At 41.1% G+C, this 18,420-nt stretch overlaps 1 protein-coding gene across 1 annotated transcript in view; it reads left to right on the top strand.

The window, feature by feature from the left end:
* Window positions 1-18,420, top strand: part of TNFRSF21 (TNF receptor superfamily member 21) — a 63,359-nt gene that overhangs the window by 30,438 nt on the left and 14,501 nt on the right. Inside the window, exon 4 of the mRNA XM_045842765.1 lies at window positions 11,094-11,359. Within this exon, the coding sequence (XP_045698721.1) occupies window positions 11,094-11,359 (266 nt within the window). The remainder of the gene's footprint in view (window positions 1-11,093; window positions 11,360-18,420) is intronic.

The raw sequence follows: 18,420 nt of genomic DNA, 5'->3' as shown, positions 1-18,420 counted from the left end.
ATTGAAACGTGAAGCTGAAAACAACTCACAACCAAACACTTACCATATCTCAAGCTGGAAACCCAAAGACAAATTTAAAGTACAGAGCAGTTGGTTTGGTGGTTGAACCTCTTATTTGCATAACTTTGATGTCCTAATCTGTATGTCAGAGCTGTTCTTAGGGGAAACAAGACAGAGGAAGAGCCAGGACGAAGTTTGCTTAGAGCACTTTATCTAAAAGGTTCAGACACTTTCCTCGAACCAAGCTATATTTTAGACCCCAAGTTCCTGGTGACATATATTTTATTTCTTTCATCCTGTCCCCTATCCACAACTCCCTGCTCAGTCAAAGCAAAACATGACATCATCTCAACTTACCTAGTTAACAACACAAACACATCCCTTCTTGTCTGTTGTCTTTAGGGTTTACCTGGTAACAGTCTCGTTCCCTGTTTCGTCCTTATGAATCCCAAAAACAGGTTCAAGAAGAACGTTCCCTTTTCCTCTTCCTCTTCCTCTTAACTTGTGGCTCCTCCTTTAGGATTGGCCAAGGTGTGGAAGAACTTTTTTATTGGGGGCTGTGAAGGAAATGCATCTTCTACATTATCAACTCTGCAGACTTTGTCCTCTTCCCAGACTAAGCAGTAAGATGCAGTCCAATTATTGGAGTAGAATGTGATTTTTTTTTGTAAAAATATACAAAAAATTTTGTATTCAAGAAAACAACTTGAGTTTGCAGTGGTTGCTTAGGTGATAGATGTTGAGTCCCTGGAAGCTGTGCCTTGGATATATTTGAACAGTATGAACAGACTCTTCAATCTGGTTTCAGGAATGACTAAAAAAACCCATTTCATCTGACTTATTAAAACTGCCATATGCAGTGTTTAGAAATGAAGAGCAAATGAAGTGTGCTAGGAACTTGACAATAAGTACTTCTTCCCTTCATTATTTTTTCTAAAGTGAGGTCATGGGGTGTTTGCTCCCACCGACACAGAGCACAAGGTGATTTGGGGGGTGCAGAAATGACATAAATCATGATTACTAATATATTTTTCTAACCTCATAAGAAAGGTTTCTGCTCCCATGAAATTTTCATTGTTTAGTTTTCTTTAACAAATACCTTTATCATGCTTAATAAGTACCATATCTGGTTCTAAGCATTTTTAAAGATTAACTTAATTTTCTTAACGTATGAGGTAGGCCATTATCATCACCATCCCCATTTCATAAATGGAGGACACAGGTACAGAGAATAACTTGCCTGAGTTCACACACCTGGAAAGTGGCTGTGCAGACTTTAACCTTGGGCACCAGTCTGACTCTACGTACTATCCCTTGATTCTTAGAATCTGGATTTATAAAAACCCAGATTTTTATATTTCCAGGTTAGAAATTTCCAGGTTCTGTGGTTTATTATTATTTTTTTACCACATTCAATCAAGAAAAATTATTTTCCTTAGTAACAAAACCCAGCTTGTTCTGAAATGAAACAGCTACAAAATTGTCATCAATAAGGAGTGTTCCTCTGTAGAGGTCGCTGTGATTCCCTACTTTTTTTCCGGGATTGCTTGAGACGAAAAAGCCAAATATCCAATGACTGAAGGTCTGAGAGCTATTTTTTTAGAATAAGGGCTCTTTCAAAGAAGTCAGAGGTGGTGGAGCCCTGCTAACTGAGCTCACATCTGTTGAACTTGCTTTTCTCAGCACCAGGCAGCAGCAGCAGCTAGAACCGTAGAAGCCATCCCCCTCCGCCAGAAGACTCCTTGACTAAAAATCCCAGACAGTCATCCTGTCTGTCAGCCCAAATTTCCTATGGGAAGTAGACTCGAAGTGTAAACACCAGGAAGCCAGGCTGAAGGGAGCAGATTATTCCCTCTAAGAGGCTGCTGTGTCCTAGCACTTGCCCCAGCGCTGTCCCAGCCACAGTCACTTCGCAGTGGAAGAAAGAGGTGGGCTGTTTTTACCCACACCCCACCTCTGCCTTTTCCAACTTTGCTTCCAGTAAAGTCATTGCCAGCAGACAGCACCTTTTTGTTTTACCTCTGGATGTTGGAGGATTATGAAGCACACAGAACTGTTGCAGGAGAAAAAGCCTTACTGCTATAGCTTAAAAAGCATTATCTTGCCCTGGCTGGTGTGGCTCAGTTGGTTGGAGCACCCTCCCCTAAAGGAAGGGTTGTGGGTTCAATTCCCAGTCAAGGTATATAGCTAGGTTGTGGGTTCAATCCCCAGGCGTGTATGGGAGGCAACCGATCAATGCTTCTCTCCCACATTGATGTTTCTCTCCCTTCTTCTTTCTCTAAAAGCAATGAAAATGTCCTCGGGTAAGGATAAAAAAATTTATTTGAAAGCATTATCTCATGCAGTGTGGCTGGCTAGAGAGAAAGCAGCTGACGTGGCCTTTGCTCTGGGGGGTGGTGGAGGCTGCTCTTTTCCCTAGGCCCACCCACCAATGGCATCTTCCTCTGGGCTTTAGAAGAAAGGTATTTGTTTTTTAGATGTATATTTCATTTTATAATTTGTCTACCAGCATTTGAATTTAAGCTATTTGGGATATTAAAAAGCAAATCAGTGTTTTCCCCACCTAAGGCTAAAATGCAAATAAAATCCTTAAAAATTAGTGTCCTCGAGGCAACCTGGTGAGGTATTATGCATGCAGATTTTGCAGAGGATGAGGAGTTTCTAGAATTCTGTTGATCATGTTTCATGACCAGTTGGTTGTAAACATTGCAGTGTGTGTACAGAATTCCACATGTTTATTAGGAGTGTTGATGGCATGTTGAATTTAAAAAAATAAGTGGGTTCAAGTTTATAAATTAAAAAGAAACTTTATTCATATTCTATTTCATAAAATCTAAGTCGCCATTGAGTATGAGGCACACCATTATTGATACACCACTGAGGAAGCCCCGCTGCAGCCAAGCGTGAAAAGGCTGTAATTCAAATATGCGTTCAGACATCTTAGAGTCGGTGAAAGCCCGTCGCATTCTTGCCTCTTTTCCATAGAGTGTGACCACAAGATTTCAACTGTGATGTCAGCTGTGTTGTTCAGTTCTCAGGTTTCCTCTGCTTGGCTCATGGGCAGCATTTGGTACCTTTGTTCCCTTTTCTTTGAAACATTTCCTTCCATTGGCCTCCAGGACACTGAATCTGCTGGTTCTCCCCTCTCTGGGTGTTTCTTCTTCAGCTCCTGGCTGTTCTTCAGCTCCTGGCTGGTTCTTCTTCAACCTGCCTTCTAAGCAGTGTCGAGTCCCTGGCTCAGGACATGCAACACTTTTCTGCTTGCACACTCGTCCTCCCTTGATGGCCCCTGGCTTTAAAATACCCTCTATATGTTGGTAATTCCCAAATGCATATATTCAGCCTGGGTCTTGTACCTGAACTCGACATGCAGATATCCTCCTGCCTGCTTGACGGAGCAACCCCGTCACGTGCCCTGACTGGGAATTGAGCCAGAGTAAGTCAGACCATGTCATTCTCTGGTCGGAATCTCCAGTGACTTTCACTACACTCAGAGTTGCAGCCTTGATGGCCCAGTGTGACCGCACTCCCCGCTCTGCGGTTCTCTCGGTCTGACTCCCACGTCTTTCCCCTGCTCACTGGCACCAGCCTCCTGTTCTCCTTGTTTGTGCCAACATCATTCTGTCCATTGCGCCTGCTGTTCCCTCTTCCTGGGCTTGCCTTCCCCCGGATATCTGCAGGGCTTCCTCCCTTACCTCCTTCAGCTCTCAATTGGAAAGTTCAACATCAGTGAGGCCTTCTCTTAGACATGGGGGAAAAGACCCTGTATCTAAAACCTGAGCCCTGCCCCCTCCTCTCTAGTTCCCCACTCTAAATTTTCTTCTTAGCACACCTCACTATCTAACACACTAAGTATTTTATTACTTATTTCCATTATTCTCCCTGGAATGAATGCAGGTTTCACAAGGAAAGGATTTTGTTTTGCTTTGCTCACTGCCATGTCCCCGGTGCCCAGAACGGTGTCTGGAACAGAGGAAGTGCTCACTACACTTTGGCTGAGTGAATAAATGAGCAGCTTCAAACACTAACTGAGACAGGACGAGGGAGGCATTTTTAGTTTTGTGGGTTTTGTTTTGCCCTGTGGAATGAAAGAAAGGATTATTAGTTTTTCTCACAGCCTCAGTGATATCTATTCCTTCCATCTGGAAAATCGTCTGCTGTTTTGGTAGCGTTTGTCATTGGTAAACATTCCACCCATTAACCTCATGAGACCTTTGCACAGTGCTTTTTAGTATCTCTTGAGATTCATCTAAGTTTACAATGAGTGTCCATTGAACCTTTGACAAGAAAGCAATTACTTTTTTTTAATCCTCACCTGAGGATATATTTACTGATTTTGGAGGGGAGAGAGAGGAGAGAGAGAAACAGCTGTGAGTGAGACACATCGGTTGCCTCCTGTATGTGCCTCAACTGGGGGACTGAACCTGCAACCTCGGTCTGTGCCCTGATTGGCAACTGAACTCGCCACAGACTTTTGGTGTGTGAGATGATGCTCCAACTAACTTTCAGCCAGGGCGAAAGCAGTATCTTTTAACTCAGAGCAAGATGTCAAGTTCCTGGTGCTGATAAAGCAGTTTCCTGTGTGATGCGTTGGGAGTGGTTCCCGTTGATAACCATTTTTAACCGTCCTTGATATGTACGTTACTGCAACAACATATCTGCATCAGAGACTGTTGCTTTTAGGAGTACTTACTCTGTTACCAGGCCAAACAGACTATTGCCTGGATGGCTTATTTCTGCAGGAGGATTTTGCTGCAGTGGGAGAACCCAGGAGAACTTTGCCCCTGCTGAGCTCTGGTCCCTAATGTGGATATGGTGGACAGCCCTCAGTGAGAAGGGCACCACAGAGGGAGGGGTTGTAGCACAGGAAGTGGGTTCCTGTGCCAGAAAGCTCAAGTTCCACCCATTGGTGACCACTGTGTGGGTCTTCCTTGTCATTATTATAGAGACTGGAGATCTGGCAGGGCCCCCTGGCAAAGGTGTGACAGTATATGGCTGCTCAGGTAGTTAGTGGCTTGTTACAGAGGCTAATGAGATGGTAAATGGTGGGGGCATTCAGGCAAGAGGGGAGAGATGTCAAAAAAGGCTTTCATTCATTCATTTATTCAAAGATATTCATTTTACTTCTCTCCTGGGCTAGGTTCTGGGAGGTCCAGGAGACAACAGTAAATCAAAACAGACATGGGGCTTGGGCAGAAGGTGGTCAGAAAATTACCATTGTATAGGGAAGAACATCGATTCTAGGAATGCTAAAGTCAGGCTTTAATTCAAATTTCCAAACCTGACCTACATTGTTCTGAATATACATTGCGTCCATCTTTGCCCATGTATCTGTCATGTGTAAGCCTGAGGTCACAGCACACGCTTACATGCCTGCGGCGGGTGGCTGGGGTCAGGGTGGTGGTAAAAGGGAAGTAGTCTTGAGCTCATGTCTCCTGATCCCCATGTGCATGTCTCACAGACTGCTGTGTGTGTGGAGAAACCAGCACAGGGAGAACTGGGGAGTCATCTGTTCTGGGAGGAGGTTGTACGTTAATCAGCTCCATGGGAATTTTCTCTTCATTTGTCTCTCTACCTCTCTTTCTGAAAGAATAATGAGAACTGACATTACATTTAACGACTATGGGGGATGCTGTGGGAATGCTTTGATCTTTTAAATGATGAACTTTTGATACTATGAAAAGGCTTTCTTTAAATTAAAAGATTTCTTTTCCACGCACCCTTTCCGTGTGGAGCCAGGTTGTATAGCATGCAACCCGGAGTGCTGCCCCGTAGGCTGTAGCCAGCCTTGGTTTCCTGTCTCTGGCTCCGTTGCCACTGCCCTCCGTATCTCGTCCAGGGAAGGCTTTCCTACGGGCTCTTAATGATGGCAGTCATCTCAGATATTTTACCTCCAAAAGCAAAGAGCCATAATACCTTCCAATTACAAAGGTCAGGCTTCTGTAAAAGAGCAGAAACCCTTTTTTGCATACTGCAGTTCATGTTGAGTTTAAAAACGAAAGAGCCTCACATTAGGGTTGTCACCCAGATAGTATATAACTCAGGGTTTTAGAATGCACTGGAAAATGCTGTTTCTTCTGCAATCACCCAACTGGTCACTGCATGCCTCTCTCCCTCACAGTGGACCTGGGCGGTGTCCTCGGTGCCTGCTGCTGTGTGGTCCTGCGCTGGACAGGGACAGCAGCAGCGTTTTGTTTTCACATTTGCCTTTTTGTGGATGGTGCCCCCCGCAACACCTACTGGTGAGGCTCTGGGAAGCACAGGAATCCAGGATTCTGGTGCTTGGCTTCATTGTTCCTCACCTATAATCCTGGTGTTAAAACCTCTGTCTATGTAGAGCTCCTCCCACCTTTCAGGTGAGCTGCCCAGTGATACTGTCCACTCAGGGATGGAAGAGACAGGGGAGGGAGAACCACTATGCACTGACGTGCTGTGCTCGATCGTTTTAATACTTGATTCCACAAACATTCGTACCCACCCTGTGAGATATAAGAGGTGGTATTTTATTGATGTGGACATTGAAATCTTAAGAGTTTGTCATTTGCCCAAGGTCATGGAGTCATGTCTTGTAAATGCAGAGTTCATGATTTTTTTCACTACTTGCCTCTTGAAATTGACAAGCCATTTGCCTGGGCCAGGGCCCCCTGAGCCCACGTCCCTCCTGGCAAAGTGCAGGCCCCGGTTTATTGGCCCTGACCCCTTCAATAACTTGTTTAGAAACTTTAGCCATTCTCAGCACTCCAAGACCTGACATCATAGGAAAAGGAAAGTTAAGCTCCATGCCTCTGTCTGTCAGCACTTCGGTGGGTTGAAGGTTGTGTTTCTTTTCAGTCTAAGAAAAAAAAAAAGACTTGATATCACATTTAGCTAAACAGTTCAGGTCAATGCAACACTGTTTCCCATCTAAAGGTAAACTCTTAGGACTCCGATGGGGCAGAGATGGTGTCTATTTCACCTACTGTCATTTCAAATTGGGGTGGAAACTTTCATTGGGGTGTGTGTTTGTGTGTGTGTGTATTTTTTCCTTTAACAAAATGCTTTTCTGAATCGAATGTCATTTGATAGTCTACCTCTCTTTAAGGGAGGTCATGGGGGAGGATCTCAATAGAATATTCATCATCTTTATGAGATTTATTCCCTTAACTACATCTCCTTGGGTGTGGTTGGCAAAATGGCACTAATTGGATTTCTGCTCTGTATATCTGGGAGTAGAGTGATTTACAAGCTATTTACCCTCTGGTTAGGGTGAAGTGTAAACTTTTACTCTTAAGTGTCTTGGTTATAGAAGATGAGATTTTGCGATTGACTAGATGGCTGTAAACTGCTTGGCCGTTTAAATTGCTATAGTTTCAAGTGTCAGTGAACTACAGCACTTACAGTATCCAGCCCACTACTACCTCTCTGTAAATAAAGTTTTAATTAGAACACAGCCACATACACCACGGCTAGCCCCAAGTGCACTCATACACACACTGAATGGCCATGTGCTTGGAACCTGATTCCAGTGAAGAGCAGTGCTCCTGGGCAACATGGCATTCCCAGTTACCCACAGCAGAGGCACCGCTAACTAGCTGCCTGATTTTGAACTGGACACCAACCACAGCAGAGGCACCGCTAACTAGCTGGGTGACTTTGAACTAGACACCAACCTTTCTCCATGAGATTCCTCATATAAAATTCAACACTCAAAAATTACATATCCCACATAACAGTATGTGCATATATAAAGTATATAAAATACATGTTATATAAATATAAGTATGTGTGTTATAGATACAACTTAAAAAGGAATAATAAAGTAAACATCAAATAAAGTGATAAAAAGAAGACCCCTTTTGTCACCACCCAGCTTAGGAATAGAACCTTGTGAACAGCTTCGAAGTTCCTTCTGTGCACCTGCCCGCTAACATCCCCCTCCCTCCCCCAGAGGAAACCATCTCAATTTGTTTTAATTATCCTACTGCTTTCCTCTCTGGTTGTATTTAGTTTTGCCTAAAACTCTCTTTCTAAAGAAAGAACATTTTCAAAGCCCATCCAGTTTTGCTTCATTGGTGTTGCTACAGTTTTCACTGCATTTTTTTGGTGATAAACTCTTTTTGTCTTTTTTTAAATATGGTGTTTGTTTATTTGTTTATCTTTTTTTTAGATTTTAAAAAAATTATTTATTTTTAGAGAGGGAAGAGGGGGAGAAAGAGAGAGAGAGAGAAACATCAATGTGCAGTTGCTGGGGGCTGTGGCCTGCAACCTAGGCATGTGCCCTGACTGGGAATCGAACCTGCGACACTTTGGTTCGCAGCCCACACTCAATCCTATGAGCTACGCCAGTTTTGTCTTAAAAGTTCTTAAGGGCTACCTGTCCAGCAGACACAGCAGCACACAGGGGCTGCTCAGTAAATACTCCTGAAATATTCCGCAGGTTTTTCTTTTTTCCTTGGTGGTAAGGTGAGGACAAGGTGCATGGAACTGATGGGCTAGCTCAGACTGGTCTCCCTTCCCCAGCTGAGGTTTGGTGATGGAGTGCTGGGATAAAAGGCTGGTATCTCCAGAGAGAGCCATTGTCTCTGCCACCTTCAGATTTATAGCTCCTGCGCTAGGAGGGGGCAGTGGAGTAGAACGTCGATGACCCAGGCCGGCTCCCGAGAGTTGGCTCACATGTTTTCACCATAAGAGAATAAGATAAAACCTGATTCACAAGCCTTACATTTAGCTTCTAGTCCATTTTAGTTTGAAGGACAATTTCATTGTATCTAGTCTTTGTGTTTTTCTTTTTTTCTTTTTTTTCCTTTATTTTGTGGCTGAAAGAAAAAGTATAAATACTGGGCTTTGGAAGAAGGAGCTGTTATTAAGCTTAAGCCTTTTCAACTCTGTAATTACTCTATAAAGGCTGTGTATTTGCATCAGAAATGCATTTAGTTTTAAGTAATAGTGCCCAGTATATGGAGCATTTATCATCATGGGGTACTTCCAAAAATAAATCAGCTCTATAGAAAATGTTAATCAGCTCGTCCCCAGGGACCATAGTGAATATCCCATTGTACAAATGAGGAAATGAACATGACAGTTAGTGGTTTGCCCAAAGCCACACTGTCATTGGCATTATGAAGATTTAAGCAATGGACCCACATACAAGAAAACACAGTAATATTTTCATGTAAAACACTGTGGACTTTAGTCAAATTGACCTAAATTAAGATTCAGGGAGTAATAAGCCTTTTGGTGTTTGGTACAATCTACCACATCAACCTAAAGAGCTGCCTTACTCTTCAAAGTTACCTGCGGGGGTTTTTGGAGGAGTCTGTTTGCCTGAAATGAAAAGCTCTGTATCTGGCTAAACATTGCTCTGCAAACCGAAAAGCAACTGGTTCAAGTATATTTTACACTGCCAAAGAAAACTGTGTGAGGACAGTAATGTCTCAATTTGTGGCATTCTACTTTTACAGTTGACAAGCAGCCTCTACTAAGAACTTCTGTTTCAAAACCATTTTTAGGGGGTTGTTTCAGGGTGTGTATGCAACCTTTTACATCATCTGCCTCAATGGGATTGCATGGGCAGAGTAAGGATTTATATTGAGGAATCACAAAGTCCTACATTTTCAGAGAAATTTCTGGAACTTATATTGCTATTGAGCAAAAATTGATAGCTAAATTTATAAATACCCCCCCCCCCAAAAAAAACCTGATAGGAGCAAAAAGTTGTTTTTTCCTTGGTTAACCTCTAATTAATTGAAAAAGTCAATTAACCACAACAGGAAGCTTTTTATTCTCCTCTTTTCCTTTCCTCACTAAGGTTCATTTGGGAACATGGCCCCATTTTTATGAGTAGCAAGTGTTTTTTAAGGCATTGTTAACTGTAATAACTCTCGTGTCAGGGCATGTAAGTATGGCCCCATTGGAAGACATGGTATTGACTCCTAGAACTCACCTACTCAGAGAACTCACCATGTTAAACTACCAGAGTCCTATTTTGCGGTTACAGGCACACTCTATGTATAAATTTGGGCAAAGCCATTATGTAATTGAGGGGAGAAGATTCTGTGAAGATGAAGATACCCAAGCATGCTGCTGAGGGAAAGCTGTACCTCGCAGAGGGTTGGCGCCACATGCCTATCCTGAATTTGCAGATTCCAAGATTCAATGTTGGCATTTCACCTGTGTTCATCAAATTTAAGGACTGTAGATTGACACTGATTGAGTTTCTAAATGACTGATAAACCAGAATGACAATATATAACATTTTTCAGAAATTGGGCTCAGTACTCAACCTACCTATCCTTTGTAACATTGAGCAAATTGTAAAACTTTTTTTCTAAGAGTTTTTTTCTCACCTGAGCAAATGGAATGTTAATGCTTTATCAAGCTATTCAGTGAGCTAGTGTCTTAATGCCTAGAAGATAATAGCTGTTGTTATTATAAGTCATTTTGACTGTTGTCTTCATTATAATTGCATGTCAACTTAAATAGATCAGAAAATTGCTTCTTGAGCATAAATTAGAGCACAAGAAGTCAGGAGTTCTTAGGAACACCTCCATTGGGCTTGAACAGCTGGGTGCGTTGTCAGCTGACAGCATGGATGCCCTCGCCAGAACCTGGACGCCCTTACCCCAGACAGGGCTGGATAACTCCACTGCAGTTTAAATCTGTGCCTTATCTTTTTTTACATTTCTTGAAGTCACCACTTTTTTAGTCTGGGAGACTCTGATTTTATTTGGTTCTAGTTTTTTTTTAGCAGCAACAAAGGAATCACTCTGATGACTTTGTTTGAGTTTGGCTTTCAAAACATCTTTTAAGGGTAATTTATTATACGGCACATCTGCATGACTTATTTATTTTATACTTTCAAGATTGCTCCTACTTCTGGTTTCACATTCAAGAACTGAAATTTGCAGGAGGGTGCTTAACTAGTCCCCAGGATGCGCCAAGTGCTTGTAGGAAGCAATGCATTCCTTTGAGGTGAAATAATAAGTATACTGCTTTTAGTTCGTTATAACAGAGGGGACTTATATAAAGACCTTCCCTCACATGTTTGTGTGTATGTATGTATGTATGTATGTATGTATTTATTTATTGTTATTTTTATTTTGTTTCTGGAGCAGGTATTGACATTCTGAAGCTTGTGGCAGCCCAAGTGGGAAGCCAGTGGAAGGATATCTATCAGTTTCTGTGCAATGCCAGTGAGAGGGAGGTGGCTGCTTTCTCCAATGGGTATACCGCGGACCACGAGCGGGCCTATGCAGCTCTGCAGCACTGGACTATTCGGGGCCCCGAGGCCAGTCTCGCGCAGTTAATTAGCGCCCTTCGCCAGCACCGGCGCAACGATGTGGTGGAGAAGATTCGTGGACTGATGGAGGATACGACCCAGGTACGGTACTCCGGGTCTTCTGTATTTCCTACAGATGTTTTGGTTCCTGTGCTTTAGATTTTGCCGGGTATATGTAATAAGGAAATATAACTGATGTTAGGTGTTTAGGTATACTCACATGTATGTGCACATACACACACACACCTTCAAAGGCATTCATTCTCCGTGGGTGTTCATAAGAATCTAGACATCTTTTTTAAAAATTCTGGTACTTGGCCCCACTGTAGACCAGTCGGGTCAGAATTTCCACGGAGGAACTAGGAATCAGTATTTTTCAAAGCTCTCTAAGTGATTCTAATGTATGATAAGAATCATTGTTTTGGGGGGAGATTCTGACATCAGACTGTGCAATCTGATCTGTCTCCCTGAATAAAAAGGAAGACTTTTTCCTAGACCCTCTCTCCCCCAGAGGCTGTTTTCTGTGATGTGGCTTAGGAGGCCCCTGTCTTATCTTCTGAACATGCCTGTGGTTCTGGCAGCAGTTAGTAACAGGATTCAGCCTCCTCCTTGGGCTTGTTCAATCCCCATATCAAATGGGAACGGAGGGGTCCTGGGAGTGTGATTTATTTATAGTCTGTGGTCAGTGAGCCCTGGCTGTGGAGCCAAAAGGCACTGGATTTGAATCCTGGCTCTGCCACTTACTAGCTGGGTGACCAAAGGTAAGTGACTTTAGCTTTCTCTGCTTCTGTTATTTGTAAGCTGACTTTGTAGGGTGAATTATGACTAGAAGTGAAGCATATAAAATCCCTGATGCATTGCAAGTGTTCTGCAAATGGTAGTTATAATCATGATGTAATTCATTTTACTTAGCCTTTCCTAATCAGAATGTGCTCCCCGAAAGGCCATGAATTAGTGTAAATTTGGATATTGATTTATATTTCTCAAAGTCTTTGATTAAAGTTGTGGAATATATTCCCAAAGTTAAAAAAAAAAAGATTCTGCCACTGAGATTTGATTAAACCCACTAAAAATGTCAAAAGCCATTCTGCCCGTGTTATTTTCTCACAGCCCAAACTCGTTACCTGAAAGAGCTGGTGAATTAACTCGAAGTCACTATTTTTCTGCATCAGATTTTGTATCTCAAGGGACTTGATTTTATGTGTTAAATATTTAAGAACTCCAAATGCTTTAACTTTTCATATCGACACTGTAGTGTGTCTTCGCCTATTAAAGCAAATAGTTCATGTGGATCTTTTATGTAAGTGACTAAATAAAAATTTATAGGTGCTAATTGACTCTGAAGGCAGTCTTTAAAGCTCCTGGCATATTTTTAACTTCTTTCAAATAAGGAATTTCAGAGAAAAACATTTCCTAATAGATGTAGTAGTAAACATTCAAAGGCACAAACAGTGTCTTGTGAATTTCTGAGGAACAGTCTCAATATATGTGGCTCACAAGCAAAACGAGGCTTCAAGTAGCTGGATTTGGTGAAAGGAGAGGTAGATGTTTCATGCCCAATTAACATGGCTGAGGTTCACATGGAAGGAGTCCAGAGGCAGATACTACTGTGCTTCCTTGGAGCCTTGGCTTTAAGGAAAGGACTGGCAGGGCAAGCAGCAGACTTGAAGAAGGATCTTTAGACACGAGAATAAGTCACTAGACCTCCTTGATGATGCCTACAGGAATGAATAAAACGTGATGGATGCCATGTTAGGATTGGTTAAGCGCAATATTTAAAAAGGTGGGAAGATGACTATGATGTATCGTTAAGGGTAAAGAGGGTTACTGAACTGCAGTTTGTATTTCTCATTAGAAAAAGCAAATGTAGGCATGGGGAAGTACAAAGATAGGAAAATGAAAATGCATATATGTTATTAAATCTAGGTGGTGGATGTAGAAGTGATTGTCTTCTCTTTAAATCATTTTCTATAATAAAAATACTAGTTATGTGATTTAAATGTGTTTTAGAATGACAGCTGAAAAGGGCACAAGAGAAAAGCTAGGTAGGGCTTGTTTTACTGTGCTGAATTGAGAGAGTTACCATCCTCATTTGAATTTAAGGAGAGCAGTGATTTATGTGACAATCAATTCTTCCTTATTTGGACTGCAAGAAGTTTGTGATGTTGGGTCAGAATTGCCAAAAATTTACTAAAACTTACTTGATTTTTGGTTTCTATGAATCCATTTCATTTCTTTGTGTACACTCAGAATCACTTAAAATTTGGGCCCAGTGTTTGGGGTAGGGTTTTTTTTTTTTTGTATTGACTATAACAAACGCCTTTTTTATGTATCTCTGATGGTTCCATGAAATTCCATAAAAGTTTATTGAGCAACTACTTTATTTCAGCTCCTGTCATAGGTGTTGGGTACAGTGGACCCGAAGTCTCCATGGAGGAGAGTGATTCATAACAAAAACCACTGGGTCAATGAATAAGAAACACACTTAGTTCTGAGTGCCAGACTGTCATACTTTTAAGTTCTTTCCTTGCTCTAGCTCCTCTAATAAAAAAAAATCTAATATCTATATTTCATTACTTATTTTCTACAAAACAGTGGCATGAAAGCATCTTAGAGCTTTCTCTTAGGTGATAGTATAGCCTGCATGTTATGATGGATGCTGAGAAGGCAATATTAAGCTTCCTATTCCATGCTTTAATAATTGCCCATCATTGTCTAGCAACATTCTGGACCCAGTTTGAACTCTATATTAATAGCCAACGAGCATGGATTCCTGGCTGCCAGATCTTACCAACTGCACAATATGTAACTGTATGTTCATAGTTTATCCCTGAGATTTGTGGAGCCAAATAAGAGAATCAGAATGTAGGGGGCATAATTGAGACTGATTTCTACCATCTTATGATGGATTTGTATTCTTTGGGTATTATGGTACTGCCCCAGGAGCTAATGGACTCATAATGTGTAAAAATGACTGTGTGTGTTTAAAAATGGTTAATGTTTCCTCCTATTCATGAGCCTGAGAGTACCCATGTTAGGTTCCACTCAAAGGATTAGCCCCAGTGTGCTTTTCAGTGACCTTGATCAAGAACAGCTGGTCCATTATTAACCGTGGTAGCCTATTAGCCATTTTATAAGAAACACATTCAGAGTCTTACCTTTTCTTTAAAAAAAATCTTTTTGTACTTAAAAAATTACATAGTAAAATTCACTTTTTTGGTGTACTGTTCTTTGAGTGTTTTTTAAGACTTTTTCTTTTGAGCATTTTTAGGTTTAAAACAAAATTGAGAGGGAGGTGCAGAGATTTCACACAATACCCCCAGCTCCTGCACATGCACACCCGCCTCCATTATCAATATCACTCACCAGAGTGGCATATCTTTTACTAAGGATGAACCTACAGTGGCACATCATAATCATCCAAAGTCCATAGTTTACTGCAGGGTTTACTCCTGGTGTTATATATTCTGTGGGTTTGGACAAATGTATAGTGACATCTATTTGTCATTATAATTATAATTATAATTTACTGCCCTAAAAAATCCTCTATGCTCTGTCTGTGTCAGTCCCCCTGCTGCACCCCTGGCAACCACTGATCACTTTATTGTCTCTATAGTTTTGCCTTTTTCAGAATGACCTGTAGCAGGAATCTGGCCTCTTTCACTTATGGTCCCTTCCTTATCTTTTCATGACTTGATAGCTCATTTGTTTTTAGCACTGAATATTATTATTTCATTGTCTGGATGTACCATGCTTATCCATTCATCTACTTTATCTTAGGTATGAGCTGTATTTTCAGTACTTTCTTCTTTCAACACTGGCCTTCCAGAATTATATTTGTTTTCTCCTTCCAGGGCATGAGCATTTGGAAAAAACAGTAAAGCAAAGGGGACAGTAGTTGGAAGTTACTGGGACTTGGCCAAAGCTTCTTAAAAATCAAAATGAAACAAAAGCCTAATATAACTTTATCTCTTCCTCTATCCTTTTACTTTGATTTTTTCTGTAGATTTATTCAAAGAAAGCCTTTTGTAAGTAGCATATATTTAAGTTTTAAAAAAAATCTAATCTGACAGTTTTTGTCATTAGGGAATTTCAGTGTGGTTACATTTTTAATGTAATTACTCGTATATTTGGGTTTAAATCTACTCTCTTATTATTTGTTTTGTATTTGTCCTGTCTGCCCTCTTTTTCCTCTCTCCTTTTTAAAAAGGGTTTTTATGTATTTACTTTTAGAGAGAAGGGAATGGAGGGAGAAAGAGAGAAACATGGATGTGAGAAACACCTATTGGTTACCTCTTGTATGTGCCCCCATTGGGACTGAACCCACAACTCAAGCATATGCCCTGACTGGGAATCAAATTGGCGACCTTTTGCTTTGTGGGATGACACCCAACCCACTGAGCTACACTGGTCAGGACTATCTCATTTCTTGCCTTGTTTTGGCTTAATCAAGTATTTTTCATTATTTGACTTTTTCTCTTCTGTTAGCTTGTTAGTTACACATTCTTAACCCTTCACTTAGTGAATACCGTGGAGATTCCAATATACACAATTCAATTAAGAGAGACATTTTATAAATGGGTACTTTTTACTGTTTTCAAACAATACAATAGCCTCAGAAGACTTTAGTCCTGTTTAGTCTTCTCTTCCATTATGGTTTTTGTTGTCATGAATTTTAACACTTCACTTTTCTTAACCCCCCCAGAGGCATAATTACTGTGGTTTCACGTAATCGAGATTCCTGTTGATTTACTTGTAGATAAACATTTTCTGTTCTTCATTTCTTCCTGCAATTTCAGCTTCTATCAGATCATTTTGGCATAAAGAATATTTCTTGTAGGTTTCCAGCAATAAACTGTTTTTCTTTGTCTGGAAAATGCCCACTAAATCAATACATTGCATTATTTGCCCTTTGACTTTGAAGGATAGAAGGAAAATAGGATTTAAGCTTGACAGTTATTTTCTTTCAGTCCTTGCATGTCTGGGTTTATGTTTCCACTGCTGAACAGCAAGGGAGATGATGTGATATTATTTTTAAATCTATATTACTTAACAAATGATGTGTGCAATATTATAATGGTACTTTGGGCAATGCAAAGATGAGTAAGTAAGACAAAGTCAGTGCCATCGAGGTAGTTCACAGCTGAATGGAAGAAACTCACATGTATGACTTAAGGGGGGTAAATGCACCAGAGTGGGAGGAGGGGAGTACTAGATGTACAACTAATCAGCCATTAAGGCCACAAATGGAACATCAGTGTGGCATTGTGTGCCAAGCGAAATTCCTGTCCTGGCAGCATCTCACTTTGGGGCTGTTAAGGTAAATTACTTGGCCTCTTTGCCTCAGTTTTTTCCTGAGAAAATGGGAACACCATTAAGTGCTTGTCCTGTGAGCTGTGGTGAGAGTGGGTATGACCCACAGTCGGCACTTAGTGACTCTATACTGTTAATAGCTGCAATTATTCCCAGGCTCTAGAGGTAAGAGAGATGGAAGAATGTTTCTAACTAGCTCCAACTCATACACGTAACAGATCCTTCAAATCCGGAGCACTAAGGGTTACTTAGCGTGGGTTGGGGAGGGACTCCTACTTCTAAGACTGCTTAGACTGCTAAGCACCAAGGGTTCCTCTCTGGATTTGATGCCCAAGAACTGGAAATCCCAGCTAATTGTAAATATTTATCCCTTATTGCCCACGTGAATGTTCCTCGCCTGCAGGGATGTCTTCCCTAGTGAAGAAACAGAGGTGGTGGTATGTGTAAAGATAACGGTCTGTCCTCTCAGTGCTGTCAGAAAAAGGGCAACAAAATCGAGCAGCTGAATTTCTAGGGTTCCTTTTATGCTTTTTTCTTTTCCTTTAGAAACTTTGTATATTTAGATAGGCTTAATTGGTGCCGTCTTCTCCCACCCCTCACTCCCTTGAAGGGGGTGGACTTGTTTGTGTTTTTATTGATTCTGAATTTTGTGTTTAAAAATGGGAGTTCCAGTGGTTATCAGAAGTAAATGAGGTAATTGCTTGCTAATCTGGTATATAAAACAGGGAGGTGCCAAAGTGATGCTTAATGGGATTTCAATGCCAGTATATCTTTATTTCATTTTGAAAAAGGGAAGAAAAAGGAATTTAATGTACATTTTTTAAAAGTCACAATAATTTAAGATAATATAAAATGTTATCTAGCTGTCTGCTTTGACCACAAATTCACAAATGTAAAGGACTGATGTGCTTGGACATGGAGTTGGTTATTTTATCCCTCCTTCCGTCCTTCTATAAGATTGAGTAGATTAAAATTGCACTACAATTAACAACAAATGGACCTGAAGCCAGTGTTGTTGTTGCTGACTTGTATGTAGTAGAATGATTTGATTCTTGTTTAGGGTATCTTATCCTTTCCAGAAACCATATGGAGCTACATCCCAGGGGACCATTTCGTTTTCTCTTTCTCCCTCTCCTCTTCTCTCCTCTCTTCTCCTCTCGCTCTCACTCTCTCAACTACAACAGACTCTTTGTTGCAGATTGGGTCACTTCGCTCTATATAATCAACTGGGAGATTCTTAACAATGAGAAGAGCACTGGGCATTCTCTTGGTGAGGACAGAACCACTGCTTCTGCCACAGAGGGAACTACAGTCACTGCTTTTTTTGCTTACCAGCTGCAGGATGCAGCTGTCCTTATCAAAGGTCTGACTGAGACCAGCTATTTTCAGAATTTTAATATAGTGAGGATGAGTTGAGGCAAATGCCAGCTGTACATTTTACTGTTGGTGTTTTGGCTATTCAAATTTTGTCTTTGTCTTCACTTTGCTAGTTGGTCATCTCTTAGAAATAGAGATTACTGTCCTAAGGCCTTAAGATATTGGCTAAACATGTATGTATTCACCCCTTACCCCTTGGTGCATTACCACAGCATATGGGGTCATTTAAGGTCAGGTTACTTAATTTGTAGAGTGTGACTTCAGGCTCTGGGGAACTTCTGGGGTGATGGGAGGAGACATTATAAAAGGATGCTGACCCACACTAGGTCCAGGTACATTTAATGGTGCTTGTGTTTCGGGTGGTCACTGTGCATAAAGAAGCAATGTCTCTGAATAAAGCTTTAGGGTTTTAATTTTACTCAGGCCCTTCTACTTATTATCATATTTTAAGGTTCATTTAGTTAGTCAACAGC

This window comes from Phyllostomus hastatus, unplaced genomic scaffold (genome assembly GCF_019186645.2).
Source record: "Phyllostomus hastatus isolate PE091 unplaced genomic scaffold, TTU_PhHast_1.1 phas_contig_40, whole genome shotgun sequence".
Taxonomy (NCBI): Eukaryota; Metazoa; Chordata; class Mammalia; order Chiroptera; family Phyllostomidae; genus Phyllostomus; species Phyllostomus hastatus.
The sequence above is the reverse complement of the archived record's forward strand: the minus strand, read 5'-3'. Positions and strand labels throughout refer to the sequence as shown.